General features: G+C 48.1%; 1 protein-coding gene across 2 annotated transcripts in view; it reads left to right on the top strand.

Annotated features, from left to right (window-relative positions):
• The window catches only part of LOC136613085 (beta-1,3-galactosyltransferase 5-like), a 173799-nt gene extending 158890 nt beyond the window's left edge, over window positions 1-14909 (top strand). For both annotated transcript variants that reach the window (XM_066593925.1, XM_066593924.1), the window contains exon 3: window positions 13838-14909. In XM_066593925.1, coding sequence (XP_066450022.1) covers window positions 13838-14295 — 458 coding nt within the window. In that variant the 3' untranslated portion in view covers window positions 14296-14909. The remainder of the gene's footprint in view (window positions 1-13837) is intronic.
• The last annotated feature ends 295 nt before the right edge of the window (window positions 14910-15204 follow it).

Genomic DNA, 15204 nt, shown 5'->3' with positions numbered 1-15204 from the left:
ACCCACTGCCTGGGTGGGTGCCAGGAAGCCACCGGCGGTACATAGAAATATCCCATTGCATTGCCCAACACAGCTGAGGTAGTAATGTCGTGCGTAATACAGGTGGGCTTCGGCCCACACTGCATGCCCCAGTCAGACTGGGGTTCTTTACAAGTGGACACATGTAGGTTAAACTCCCTGTGGACCCACTGCCTGGGTGGGTGCCAGGAAGCCACCGGCGGTACATAAATATATCCCATTGCAGTGCCCAACACAGCTGAGGTAGTAATGTCATGTTTAATGCAGGTGGGCTTCGGCCCACACTGCATGCCCCAGTCAGACGGGTTCTTTAGAAGTGTACAGATGTATTAAAAACTCAGTGTGCACCTACAGCATGGGTGGCTCCCTGGAACCCACCGGCGGTACACAAAAATATCCCATTGCATTGCCCAACACAGCTGAGGTAACGTCAGCTGTAATGCAGGTGGGCTAAAAATTAATTTGATTACACTGTAGGCGAGGGCCCACAAAAATTGCTGTATCAACAGTACTAATGTACATCCCAAAAATTGGCCATGGCCAGCCAAGAGGGCAGGTGAAACCCATTAATCGCTTTGGTTAATGTGGCTTAATTGGTAACTAGGCCTGGAGGCAGCCCAGTGTAACGAAAAATTGGTTCAAGTTAAAGTTCCAACGCTTTTAAGCGCATTGAAACTTATAAAAATTGTTCTGAAAAATTATATGACTGAGCCTTGTGGGCCTAAGAAAAATTGCCCGTTCAGCGTGATTACGTGAGGTTTCAGGAGGAGGAGCAGGAGGAGGAGGAGGAGGAATATTAGACACAGATTGATGAAGCAGAAATGTCCCCGTTTTGGATGGTGAGAGAGAACGTAGCTTCCATCCGCGGGTGCAGCCTACGTATTGCTTACGTATCGCTGCTGTCCGCTGGTGGAGAAGAGAAGTCTGGGGAAATCCAGGCTTTGTTCATCTTGATGAGTGTAAGCCTGTCGGCACTGTCGGTTGACAAGCGGCTACGCTTATCCGTGATGATTCCCCCAGCCACACTAAACACCCTCTCCGACAAGACGCTAGCCGCAGGACAAGCAAGCACCTCCAGGGCATACAGCGCTAGTTCAGGCCACATGTCCAGCTTCGACACCCAGTAGTTGTAGGGGGCAGAGGCGTCACCAAGGATGGTCGTGCGATCCGCTACGTACTCCCTCACCATCCTTTTACAGTGCTCCCGCCGACTCAGCCGTGACTGGGGAGCGGTGACACAGTCTTGGTGGGGAGCCATAAAGCTGGCCAGGCCCTTAAAGACTGTTGCACTGCCTGGGCTGTACATGCTGCTCGATCTACGCACATCCCCTGCTACCTTGCCCTCGGTACTGCGCCTTCTGCCACTAGCGCTGTCGGCTGGGAATTTTACCATCAGCTTGTCCGCAAGGGTCCTGTGGTATAGCAACACTCTCGAACCCCTTTCCTCTTCGGGAATCAGAGTGGGCAGGTTCTCCTTATACCGTGGATCGAGCAGTGTGTACACCCAGTAATCCGTCGTGGCCAGAATGCGTGCAACGCGAGGGTCACGAGAAAGGCATCCTAACATGAAGTCAGCCATGTGTGCCAGGGTACCAGTACGCAACACATGGCTGTCTTCACTAGGAAGATCACTTTCAGGATCCTCCTCCTCCTCCTCCTCCTCCTCCTCAGGCCATACACGCTGAAAGGATGACAGGCAATCAGCCGGTGTACCGTCAGCAGCGGCCCAAGCTGTCTCTTCCCCCTCCTCCTCATCCTCCTCATGCTCCTCCTCCTCCTCCTGTACGCGCTGAGATATAGACAGGAGGGTGCCCTGACTATCCAGCGGCATACTGTCTTCCCCCGCCCCCGTTTCCGAGCGCAAAGCAGCTGCCTTTATGGTTTGCAGGGAATTTCTCAAGATGCATAGCAGAGGAATGGTGACGCTAATGATTGTAGCATCGCCGCTCACCACCTGGGTAGACTCCTCAAAATTACCAAGGACATGGCAGATGTCTGCCAACCAGGCCCACTCTTCTGAAAGGAATTGAGGAGGCTGACTCCCACTGCGCCGGCCATGTTGGAGTTGGTATTCGACTATAGCTCTACGCTGTTCATAGAGCCTGGCCAACATGTGGAGCGTAGAGTTCCACCGTGTGGGCACGTCGCACAGCAGTCGGTGCACTGGCAGCTTAAAGTGATGTTGCAGGGTGCGCAGGGTGGCAGCGTCCGTGTGGGACTTGCGGAAATGTGCGCAGAGCCGGCGCGCCTTTACGAGCAGGTCTGACAAGCGTGGGTAGCTTTTCAGAAACCGCTGAACCACCAAATTAAAGACGTGGGCCAGGCATGGCACGTGCGTGAGGCTGCCAAGCTGCAGAGCCGCCACCAGGTTACGGCCGTTGTCACACACGACCATGCCCGGTTGGAGGCTCAGCGGCGCAAGCCAGCGGTCGGTCTGCTGTGTCAGACCCTGCAGCAGTTCGTGGGCCGTGTGCCTCTTATCGCCTAAGCTGAGTAGTTTCAGCACGGCCTGCTGACGCTTGCCCACCGCTGTGCTGCCACACCGCGCGACACCGACTGCTGGCGACATGCTGCTGCTGACACATCTTGATTGTGAGACAGAGGAGGAGGAGGAGGAGGAGGGTGCTTTAGTGGAGGAAGCATACACCTCCGCAGATACCAGCACCGAGCTGGGGCCCGCAATTCTGGGGGTGGGTAGGACGTGAGCGGTCCCAGGCTCTGACTCTGTCCCAGCCTCCACTAAATTCACCCAGTGTGCCGTCAGGGAGATGTAGTGGCCCTGCCCGCCTGTGCTTGTCCACGTGTCTGTTAAGTGGACCGTGGCAGTAACCGCGTTGGTGAGGGCGCGCACAATGTTGCGGGAGACGTGGTCGTGCAGGGCTGGGACGGCACATCGGGAAAAGTAGTGGCGACTGGGAACTGAGTAGCGCGGGGCCGCCGCCTCCATGATACTTTTGAAGGACTCCGTTTCCACAACCCTATACGGCAGCATCTCAAGGCTGATAAATTTGGCTATGCGGACGGTTAACGTTTGAGCGTGCGGGTGCGTGGCGGCGTACTTGCGCTTGCGCTCGAACACTTGCGCAAGCGACGGCTGAACGGTGCGCTGAACTACACTGCTGGATGGGGCCGAGGACAGCGGAGATGAGGGTGTGGGTGCAGGCCATGAGGCGGTAGTGCCTGTGTCCTGAGAGGGGGGTTGCATCTCAGTGGCAGGTTGGGGCACAGGGGGAGAGGCAGGGGTGCAAACCGGAGGCGGTGAACGGCCTTCGTCCCACCTTGTGGGGTGCTTGGCCATCATATGTCTGCGCATGGTGGTGGTGGTGAGGCTGTTGGTGTTGGCTCCCCGGCTGAGCTTTGCGCAACAAAGGTTGCACACCACTGTTCGTCGGTCGTCAGGCGTCTCTGTGAAAAACTGCCAGACCTTAGAGCACCTCGGCCTCTGCAGGGTGGCATGGCGCGAGGGGGCGCTTTGGGAAACACTTGGTGGATTATTCGGTCTGGCCCTGCCTCTACCCCTGGCCCTGGCCACCGCACTGCCTCTTGCAACCTGCCCTGCTGATGCCCTTGACTCCCCCTCTGAAGACCTGTCCTCCTGAGTAAGCGTTGCACACCAGGTGGGGTCAGTCACCTCATCGTCCTGCTGCTCTTCCTCCGAATCCTCTGTGCGCTGCTCCCTTGGACTTACTGCCCTTACTACTACCTCACTGCAAGACAACTGTGTCTGATCGTCATCGTCCTCCTCACCCACAGAAAGTTGTTGAGACAGTTGGCGGAAGTCCCCAGCCTCTTCCCTCGGACCCCGGGAACTTTCGAATGGTTGGGCATCAGTGACGATAAACTCCTCTGGTGGGAGAGGAACCGCTGCTGCCCAATCTAAGCAGGGGCCCGAGAACAGTTCCTGGGAGTGTTCCCGCTCCTGAGCAGGTGTCATTGTAGTGAAGTGAGGAGGCTGGGAGGAAGGAGGAGCAGCAGACAGAGGATTCGGATTTGCAGCAGTGGACGGCGCAGAACTGCGTGTTGACGATAGGTTGCTCGAAGCACTTTCTGCCATCCAGGACAGGACCTGCTCACACTGCTCATTTTCTAATAACCGTCTCCCGCATGGACCCATTAATTGGGCATGAATGTGGGGACGCCAGAAACGTGCCTCTCTCCTAATCGCGCAGCAGTCGGCTGCGACACACCGGGATCAGGAGCTCGGGCTGTGCCCACACCCTGACTTGGCCCTCCGCGTCCTCGGCCGCGTCCACGTCCTCTAGGCCTACCCCTACCCCTCAGCATGCTGTATTACCAGTGATTTGATTTCACAGGCAGGAAATAAATTGGCGCAAGACTGCAGGCCAAATATAATTTTTGCCCTTTTTGGAAAACGAAAGGCCCCACTGCCTCTAGTGAATGAATTATCTAAGTTTAATAACTGTGCTGTGTCCCTGCTTATGTGTCACAGAACGTGAGGGTAGCAGAGTTATTATAACTCTTGGAGAGCAGGTATTTTTTTCCCAATTAAGGAAAGCAAATGGCGAAGCCAGCAGTAAAGCGTAGCTGGGTGCGTCTGATTTAGCAATGTTTTTCACGCAGCTCACACGTGTCCACAGGCGTTAGGACGGACAGAGGCTGGACAAATAGATTTGTTTTCAGTTTTTTTCCACCAAAAGGCAGCACTGCGTATATTCTATGAATAATAACTGTGTTGTGGCCCTGCCTATACAATTCTTTCCCTGCAGTATCAATGGAGGGTGCAATGGTCTGCAGAGGCGATTTTGAGAAGCAAAAAAAAATGCAGCACAGCTAACAGCAGCCTGGACAGTACTGCACACGGATAAATATGGCCCTAGAAAGGACCGTTGAGGTTCTTGAAGGCTACACTCACTCCTAACACTCTCCCTGCCTATGCAGCACTTCTGTCCCTAATGCCAGGTGCAACGGTCTGCAGAGGCGATTTTGAGGAAAAAAAAATTTGCCACTGCTAACAGCAGCCAACACACAGCTATCAGTGGCCCTAATAAGGACCTTTGGGGGGTCTTGAAGCCTACACTAACTACCAATTCTTTCCCTACAGCAGCTCCGGTACAAACAGCACTGTCCCTCATCTAACTCACACCGCATCTGAGGCGAGCCGCGGGAGGGGCCGACTTTTATGTTCGGGTGACACCTGATCTCCCCAGCCACTCACAGCAGGGGGGTGGTATAGGGCTTGAACATCACAGGGGGAAGTTGTAATGCCTTCCCTGTCTTTCAATTGGCCAGAAAAGCGCGCTAACGTCTCAGGGAAGGAAGTGAAAGTAACCAGAACACCGCATGGTGTTCGTTACGAATAACGAACATCCCGAACACCCTAATATTCGCACGAATATCAAGCTCGGACGAACGCGTTCGCTCATCTCTACATCCCTTAATGTCTGTGATTGGTTTATCGAGTGTTGGCTGTGATTGGCTGGCGCTTGATCCAATTACAGCGCTTACCTACACAGCACTAACCGCAGGGGAATTCCAAGCCGAGCAGGGAGATAATAGCGGGAGAATTCTCAAGCAACTTGCCGCACCGCCGGGGAGACCATCACCCCGGGGACACTCGGCTTATACTCTAGTCAATAAGTTTTACCAGTTTTTTGTGGTAAAACGCATTGACCCGGCTTACACTCGGGTCGGCTGATACTCCAGTATATATGGTATATTATATTAAAACATTAAATATGTCATAAAAATCTCCACAAAAGTGTTTTAAGCATAAATTTCGTTTGATATAAATTTTTAGCACAAGAATTTAATAAAAAATGACATTCCTGTCAGTAAATCTACAATAAATGTGATGTAACGTTCAGACCTGCTGGAGGTCTGCTATCTAATCGTAACGTCCAGTAGGCTTCCCTCCTCAATAACCCCTTCTGATCTGCCTTGAGTTTCCTGCTTTTTTTAGCCATCTGTGCAATGAATGTGTCTGCATGTCTATCAAGTGTTTCTATTAAGTGTTTCTATTAAATGTTTTGCCGCTCCTGAGCTCTTAGGCCGGCTTCACACGGCCGTGACGGGCTCCGCAGGCAGAATTCTTACCCAGCTAGGCCTTTTTGCAGCCTTGCGTATTATTTTTTACTTCTATAGAAATGTTACTGGGGTCTGCCTATACTGCTGCTACAAAAATGTTACAGGGGTCTGCCTATGCTTCTGCTACATTAATGTTTCAGGGGTCTGCTTATACTGCTGCTACAGAAATGTTACAGGGGTCTACTAATACTGCTACTACAGAAACGTTGCAGGGGTCTGCCTATACTGTTACTACAGAAATGTTACTGGGGTCTGTCTATACTGTTACTACTGAAATGTTACAAATACTGGGCTCTGCCTGTACTGCTGCTACTGAAATGTTACAGGGGTCTGCATATACTGCTGCTACTGAAATGTTACAGGGGTCTGCCAATGCTGCTGCTACATAAATGTTACAGGGGTCTGCCTATACTGCTGCAACAGAAACATTACTGGGGTCTGCCTATACTGTTACTACTGAAATGTTACTCGGCGCTGTCTATACTATTACAACAGAAATGTTACTGGGGTCTGTCTATACTGTTACTACTGAAATGTTACAAATACTGGCCTCTGCCTGTACTGCTGTTACTGAAATGTTACAGGGGTCTGCATATACTGCTGCTACTGAAATGTTACAGGGGTCTACCAATACTGCTGCTACATAAATGTTACAGGGGTCTGCCTATACTGCTGCCACTTACATGTTACAGGGGTCTGCCTATACTGCTGCCACTTGAATGTTACAGGGGTCTGCCTATACTTCTGCTACAGAAATGTTACTGGGATCTGTCTATAGTGTTACTACAGAAATGATACAGGGGTCTGCGAATACTTCTGCTACAAAAATGTTACTGGGGTCTGCCTATACTTCAACAACAGAAATGGTGGTAGGGGTCTGCCTATACTGCTGCTACAGAAATGTTACAGGGCTCTGCCTATACTCCTGCTACATAACTGTTACTGGGGTCTGCCTATACTTCCACTACAGAAATGTTACAGGGGTCTGCCTATGCTTCTTCTACTAAAATGTTACTGGGGTCTGCCTATACTTCTGGCACGTAAATGTTACAGGGCTCTGCCTATACTTCTGCTGCAGAAATCTTACAGGGGTCTGCCTATACTTCTGCTAATGAAATGTTACTGGGGTCTGTCTATACTGTTACTACAGAAATGTTACTGGGGTCTCCCTAGACTTCTGCAGCATAACTGTTACAGGGGTCAGCTTATACCTTTGCTACAGGAATATTACAGGGGTCTGTGCATACTATGGGGGCACTAAGTCTTCTCATCGCGGTGTTCTACCTATCTGGTCCCCCCAAAAAACTGAATGTCTAAGGCATGGCGTGTGGGCCGCAGCCAACATGTATTTGCTCTCACGTAACCTCAGCTATCCGGGGCACTGCAATGGGATTTCTTTATGTACCGTCTGTGTGTTCCTGCTAGCCACCCATGCTGTGGTTGCACACAGACTTGCCATAGTGGAGTTGTTCCTGTCTGTCCCCAAAACACTGACAGACTTGGGTAGGGTGCAGAGTACATATGGTTTACCCCTTGCGTTGTCGATGAGGTATCCGACACCCAAACAGAATGAGTAGTGTGTGGACACATGGAGTCCCCATTGCTATGTCACTCGTAGCACCTTGGGCCACACAAGGTGTTTGCTGAGACAGAGGCTGACCCAGGGCCCGCTCACATACTTCCCACACCGAGTATTGCTGCATTGTGGAGATGTGTAGAAGTGCTTGGCTGGCAGCGGAGTCCCCTTTATGCCCACGTTTGCAGCTCCTGACGGAGGTGGCACAGGATTGGAATGAAGATCGAACGTCAATCTATTACCAATTCTCAACAGCATTGTGGGCTATCGCCAACACTGTTAAAGAGGGCCGCTGCCTGGCCGTGCCAACCCTCTGCAGTGTGTGCCTGCGGTTCCTCCTCATGGCAGATGCACTTATAAATAGACATGAGGGTGGTGTGGCTATGAAGCCAGCATGTGGCATGAGGGCAGCTGAAGGCTGCGCAGGGACACTTTGGTGTGCGCTGTGGACACTGGGTCGTGCGGGGGAGGGGGGGGGGTTGGGCAGCATGTAACCCAGCAGAAGTGGCAGCGGAGTGTCATGCAGGCAGTGATTGTGCTTTGTTGGAGGTATTGTGGTGCTTAGCTAAGGTATGCCTTGCTAATGAGGGTTTGTCCGAAGTAAAAATTGTTAGGGGGTGGCTCATTCTTGCCGCTATTGTGGCTTAATAGTGGGACCTGGGAACTTGAGATGCAGCCCAACATGTAGCCCCTCGCCTGCCCTATCCATTGCTGTGTCGTTCCCATCACTTTCTTGAATTGCCCCGATTTTCACAAATGGAAACCTTAGTGAGCATCGGCGATATACAAAAATGCTCGAGTCGCTCATTGACTTCAATGGGGTTCGTTACTCAAAACGAACCCTCGAGCATTGCGATAATTTCGTCCCGAGTAACGAGCACCCGAGCATTTTGGTGCTCGCTCATCTCTACTATCTATCTATCTATCTATTCATCATCTATCTATCTCATGTCTACCTCATGAGCACCCGAGCATTTTGGTGCTTGCTCATCTCTAATAATGTCATTATCAGTGTTCTGTTCCTGAATCTCCTGTGCCGGCTGGGATATCTTCGGCTGGGATATCTTCGGCTGGGATATCTTCGGCTGGGATATCTTTGGCTGGGATATCTTCCGCTGGGATATCTTCCGCTGGGATATCTTCCGCTGGGATATTTTCCCTGGGATATCTTCGGCTTGGATATCTTCGGCTTGGATATCTTCGGCTGGGATATCTTCTGCTGGGATATCTTCTGCTGGGATATCTTCTGCTGGGATATCTTCCGCTGGGATATTTTCCGCTGGGATATTTTCCCTGGGATATCTTTGGCTGGGATATCATCGGCTGGGATATCTTCCACTGGGAAATCTTCCGCTGGGATATCTTTGGCTGGGATATCTTCGGCTGGAATATCTTTGGCTGGGATATCTTCGGCTGGGATATCTTCTGCTGGGATATCTGCCACTGGGATATCTTCCGCTGGGATATCTGCCACTGGGATATCTTCCGCTGGGATATCTTCGTCTGGGATATTTTCCCTGGGATATCTTCGGCTTGGATATCTTCGGCTTGGATATCTTCGGCTGGGATATCTTCTGCTGGGATATCTTCTGCTGGGATATCTTCCGCTGGGATATTTTCCGCTGGGATATTTTCCCTGGGATATCTTTGGCTGGGATATCTTCGGCTGGGATATCTTCCACTGGGAAATCTTCCGCTGGGATATCTTTGGCTGGGATATCTGCGGCTGGAATATCTTCGGCTGGGATATCTTCGGCTGGGATATCTTCTGCTGGGATATCTGCCGCTGGGATATCTTCCGCTGGGATATCTTCCGCTGGGATATTTTCCCTGGGATATCTTCGGCTGGGATATCTTCGGCTGGGATATCTTCGGCTGGGAAATCTTCCGCTGGGATATCTTCCGCTGGGATATCTTCCGCTGGGATATCTTCGGATGGGATATCTGCGGGTGTTCCTTGCACTTCTTTCTCCGGTTTTTGTAGGATATGCATTCCTTTTCCCTGGCCATTTGTATGTGTTAGCATTGGCTTCAGAGCTGGAAGAGTTAAAGCTGGAGGTCTGGGCGTCTGTGTAAATCCTCTGTTTCCGAGGCTGTGAATGTGACCCGATTAGCTCCTCTGCTTCTGGTGGGCTCCCTTCTGTTCTTTATTGTGGGTTACTTCCCCAATTGTAGTTTTGTATTTGACTCCTAATCTTTTCGATCTCCATCTAACTTCCTTTTTCTATTTGCACAATAGAATCTTCCAGAGTTCCTAAATGATCTTTTGGTTTCTTGCTGAAGGCATGGCCTTTTCCTTTATCAGAGCCCTCAGACCCTTCTTTAAGGTGTCCCGTTTAGTTCTGTTATACCCAATGATGAGCTTACTGAGGTTTAAAGCCCTTTCAGAGGGATCTCCTTCCATCGTTCGATGAATTCCTTTGAGAGCTCGGTGGTTGGGATGTCTTCATGCGGAGCCCTGGTGGGATCATATTCACATCCACATGTTTAGAGGGACTATCAGAGTCCCACCACACCTTTATCTCGCTTTTTTTTACTTTTTCCAACAAGCGGGATAAAGCTTTGCCTTCATTGCTGCTGGTCTGGAGAGGTGCGGTGGGATTACCACCTGACACAGTTTAGTCTGCAGGAGCCGGGCTGTCAGCAGTCTGCCATCCAGCGTCGGTTTAATGCCTATTATTGAGGTCAGTAAAAAGGGCATGTTGGCATCACCCCCCTTAGTTAAAATAATGCGTGAAGAAATAACAGAAGAAGACGTAAGACGGAGGAACGCTCTGTATCTCAGAATGCTGTATTATAACTGCAGGAGCCATCACCAGGTGCCGAGCCCCGCTGTCTGCTGCAGGCTCACATTGTACTCCAAACACATCACAAGATCATAACCATAGCGGTGGCTTCCGAAGTAACACCCACCTGACTCACGTCTCGGAGCAACGACCGAACTCTAGACCTGCGGAGTATGAGGCACCAAACGAGTGACCCCCTCCCCAGACATTAGGGGTGCGGGAGAGGTGCCTAACCTCTTCCCACCCCAGGATGTAAATGTACATCCTGGCAGAAGGTGTTCCTACAAATATATGTAAGCTTATGTCCTATGTGTCGTGGGCTCAGAAGCGAAGCCCTTGCCATACGTAGTAGGAGCGGGGGGGGGGGGGGTCTGTGAGAACACAAATCACTACTGTTAACTCCTCACATGCCACAATCAATGTTTATTGCAGTGTGTAAAGGATTCACAGAGATGAGAGGGTGCTCCTTTCATGTCATCATCATCCTGCCGTGATGTAATCCTGGAGGGCCAATAGGTTGCTACCAGACACCAAACAGTGGTGTCAGAGTCTGCCATAGCCTATGACTGCTATGATTGGCAGTAGTGCATTGCAGAACAGAAGTACAGCAATACATTATCATGAGGATCAGGTCCCCTACAGGATCATAAAAATGTAAAAAAAAAAGATGGCCTCCCGTGGTAACCTGTTCCACTCATTGATCCCCCTCACTGTCTAATATCTAATCTGTGTCTCCTCCCTTTCAGTTTCATCCCATTGCTTCTAGTCTTTCCTTGTACAGATGAGAATAGGGCTGATCCCTCTGCACTGTGACAACCTGTTCCACTCATTGATCACCCTCACTATCTAATATCTAATCTGTGTCTCCTCCCTTTCAGTTTCATCCCATTGCTTCTAGTCTTTCCTTGTACAGATGAGAATAGGGCTGATCCCTCTGCATTGTGACAGCCCTTCAGATATTTGTAGACGGCTATTAAGTCTCCTCTCAGCCTTCTCGTCTGCTAAACATTCCCAGATCCTTTACCCGTTCCTCATAGGACATGATTTGCAGACCGCTCACCATCTTGGTAACTCTTCTCTGAACTTGCTGCAGTTTGTCTATGTCTTGTATAAAGTGGGGTGCCCAGAACTGGACCCAGTATTCGAGATGAGGCCTGACTAAGGAAGAGTAGAGGGGGATAATGACCTCACGTGATCTAGACTATATGCTTCTCTTAGTACATCCCAGAATTGGGTTTGCCTTTTTGGCTGCTGCATCACATTGTTGACTCATGTTCAGTCTATGATCTATTAGTATACCCAAGTCTTTTTCACATGTGCTGCTGCTTAGCCCGATTCCTCCCATTCTGTATGTGCTTTCTTCATTTTTCTTGCCCAGATGTAGGACTTTGCATTTCTCCTTGTTAAATACCATTCTGTTAGTCGCCGACCACTGTTCAAGCTTTTCTAGATCTTTTTGAATCCTCTCTCTCTCTCTTCCATAGTGTTAGCTATCCCTCCTAGCTTTGTGTCGTCGGCAAATTTGATCAGTTTCCCATCAATTCCCTCCTCCAGATCATTTATAACATTGCTGACCAACACTGGGCCCAGGACAGAGCCTTGTGGTGCCCCATTTCATACATTCTTCCACTTGGATGTGCAGCCATTTATGACCACTCTTTGAGTACGATCACTCAGCCAGTTGTGAATCCACCTACCAGTTGCCTTGTCAATCCCAGATTTGGACATTTTTTTCAATAAGGATGGTATGAGATATTTTGTCAAATGCTTTACTAAGGTCAAAATATACTATATCCACCACATTTCCCTGATCAACCCAGTCGCTGATACTATCATAGAAGGAAATTAGATTCATCTGGCATGACTTGTTTGTTACAGACCCATGCTGGCTCTGGTTAATTACTCCATTTTCATCCAAGTACTTGCATATATGCTGTTTAATAATTTGTACAAAGATCTTTCCTGGTATAGAAGTCAGGCTCACAGGCCTGTAGTTTCCTGGATTCTTCCCTTTTTTGAAGATAGGGACAACATTTGCCCTTTTCCAATCTTTTGGGACTTCTCCTGTTCTCCAGGAATTCTCACAGATTCCAGCGAGTGGTTCAGCAATTACCTCCACTGCTTCCTTTAGTATCCTGGGATGTAATTCATCTGGACCTTGAAACTTGAATACATTTAAGTTAGCTAAGTGTTCCCTCACCATCTCTCTGCTTACAGATAGCCTGCATTCTTTTATTCCCCCAATAGCACAGGGAAGATCAGCTGATGTTACATCTACTTTCTGAGAGGAAACAGATACAAAATAGGAATTTAACAGTCCGTCCTTCTCAATAACATTCTTAACCAATTCCCCATTTTCATTCTGTAAGCATCCAATAGCATCTCTGACTTTTCTTTTGCTTTTGACTCCTAAATCCTTTTCTATTGCTTTTGGCCTCACTTACAAGCCTCAATTCATTATCAGCTTTAGCTTTTCTGACCCTTGCCCTACAGTTTCTGCAGACCCCATTATATTCTTCTTTAGATATTCTTCCTCTTTCCATTTGATAAACATATTTTCCTTCCTCTTTAACATGTGTGCAAGTTCTGTGTTCATCCATCCGGGTCTCTTTAAATGTTTCCCATTCTTCCTTCTTTTAGGAATTGGTAATGATTGTGCTTTGAGAATCTCATTTCACAATATTTCCCAACCTTCTTGGACATTTCTGTCCTTAAGATCATCCAGCCATTGGATTCTTCCTCTTTCTGAGTTCAGTAAAATCAGCCTTTCTGAAATCCATCCTTGAGGTCTGAGTCTTCCTAGGTCTTCCTCCCCTTGTTATCCAACATCCAAGGATATCATGATCCCTGCCTCCTAAGGTCCCAGCCACCCTTACTTCCTCAACCATTCCCTCCCGGTTGGTAAGAATTAGGTCCGAATTAAACTACACTTTTTATCTTGCACAGCAAATGCTATAAAAAGAAATGCTAAAAAACGGAGCCAAAATGCTTTTTTTCCCTTAATTTCACCTCCCAATAAAATACAATAAAAGTCATTAAAAAAGCCATATGTATCCCAATATAGTACCAAAAAACTACAGCTCGTCACGAAAACAGCATGCAGCCCTCACAGAGCTCCAGCCATGAGCTGTCAGGGAATCCTATCAGTAGTTGTGTCGGAGGTCTCCGGAAATGTATGGACAGGTTTCCGAACACACTGTGAGTTTTTATATGGATTATCGGTCTGTGGAAAAAATAGCTGATCTGAAGAGCCCTGTCTATCTTAATAGCTCCGAGTTCTCTCCATGCTAACTCAGTTACAGAATTAGATCTAAAAGTCATCTGTGTGAATAGTGCCTTATAGGAATCCAGTGTGCGAGGTTATTTCCCCAATGACCATATATGATTGGTAACGTCTTCTTTCTTTCGGCAGGTGATGACGATGTGTTTGTGAATGTAGAACTAATGATAGATCTTATTAGAGATTTTGGTTCTCCAAATATAATCCATGGATTCCATCAAAATCGCCCACCTGTGATGCGTCACACTAAATACCGAATCACCCAGACTCTCTACCCAATGGAATTCTATCCTGGCTTTGTGTCAGGTGGAGGCTTCATCTTCTCTGGACTGTCAGTGCCCCGTCTATATGAAGCTTCTCGGAAAATACCAGTTTTCCCATTGGACGATGTTTATTTCGGCTTCTTGGCTTTGGCAGCAAAATTAATCTTCAGACATGACCCTCGGTTCTATGTTTCGGGGCTGAAGTATGAGGTGTGTAGATACAAGAAGGCAATGGTCGTGCATGGAATAAGCCCAGACGACCTGCTCACAATATGGAGAGAGGTGAATAACAACGACTGCAAAAACTCAACACAACAGAAGAATTAATGGAGGATGAGAAGCAGAGATGATGAAGAAGAAAGGATCATGAGAAATGTCCCTCATTAAGAGCGTATTCTAGGGTTAGTAGGACTGTCTAAAGAACATTGATGCGTCACTATATTTATAACGTGCATATTTATCCAACAGCCATAAAGTCAGTAAATTTCCCTCTCAGGTAGAAGAATCTTCTCTATTTTCTCCTGTATAGTTCTCCATCTCTCTAGTGTATAAACCTTCTCCTGTGTTCCAAACCTTTCTAGTATATGCAATGTCTCAGTTTTCTCTACCTCTGTAGTACATAATCTTTCTCCCATTCTCTCCATTTCTCTAGTATTGTCCACCTATCTAGTATATGTTCTATCTCCGTATTCTCCACCTCTGTAGGGTGTCATCCCTCTCTGGTGTTTTCCACCTCTCTAGTGCATCATCGTTTTCCTGTGCTCTTTACCTCTCTGTTGTATCATCTTTCTCTTCTGCTTGCTACTTCTGTAGTGTGTTATGCCTCTCTGGTATTCTCCAACTGGTGAACCGTGTTATAGTTATAATATACGTATTCTATTGTGTATATACTTTAATATGTTTCTCACATCAGCCTATGCAAAAACTTGATATACATATACATATATGTATATATATATATATATATATATATATATATATATATATATATATATATATATATATATATATATATATATAATATATATATATATATATATATATATATTGCTTCCATGTAAATAGCAGCATCTAAATAGTTAACTTGTTCATATTATACACTAGAATTAATTAGATTCTTGTATCTACCTCCCACAGGCTTTTCTCATGAACAGTTCTATATTCTGATAAGGGGAGCTACTCTCCTCCCCCTCCCTTTTCACTTTCCTTAGGCTAAGCAGTTATATTAAAACGTCT

Source organism: Eleutherodactylus coqui, chromosome 2 (assembly GCF_035609145.1).
Source record: "Eleutherodactylus coqui strain aEleCoq1 chromosome 2, aEleCoq1.hap1, whole genome shotgun sequence".
Taxonomy (NCBI): domain Eukaryota; kingdom Metazoa; phylum Chordata; class Amphibia; order Anura; family Eleutherodactylidae; genus Eleutherodactylus; species Eleutherodactylus coqui.
Note: the sequence above shows the minus strand (reverse complement) of the source record. Positions and strands in the feature narration are given on the sequence as shown.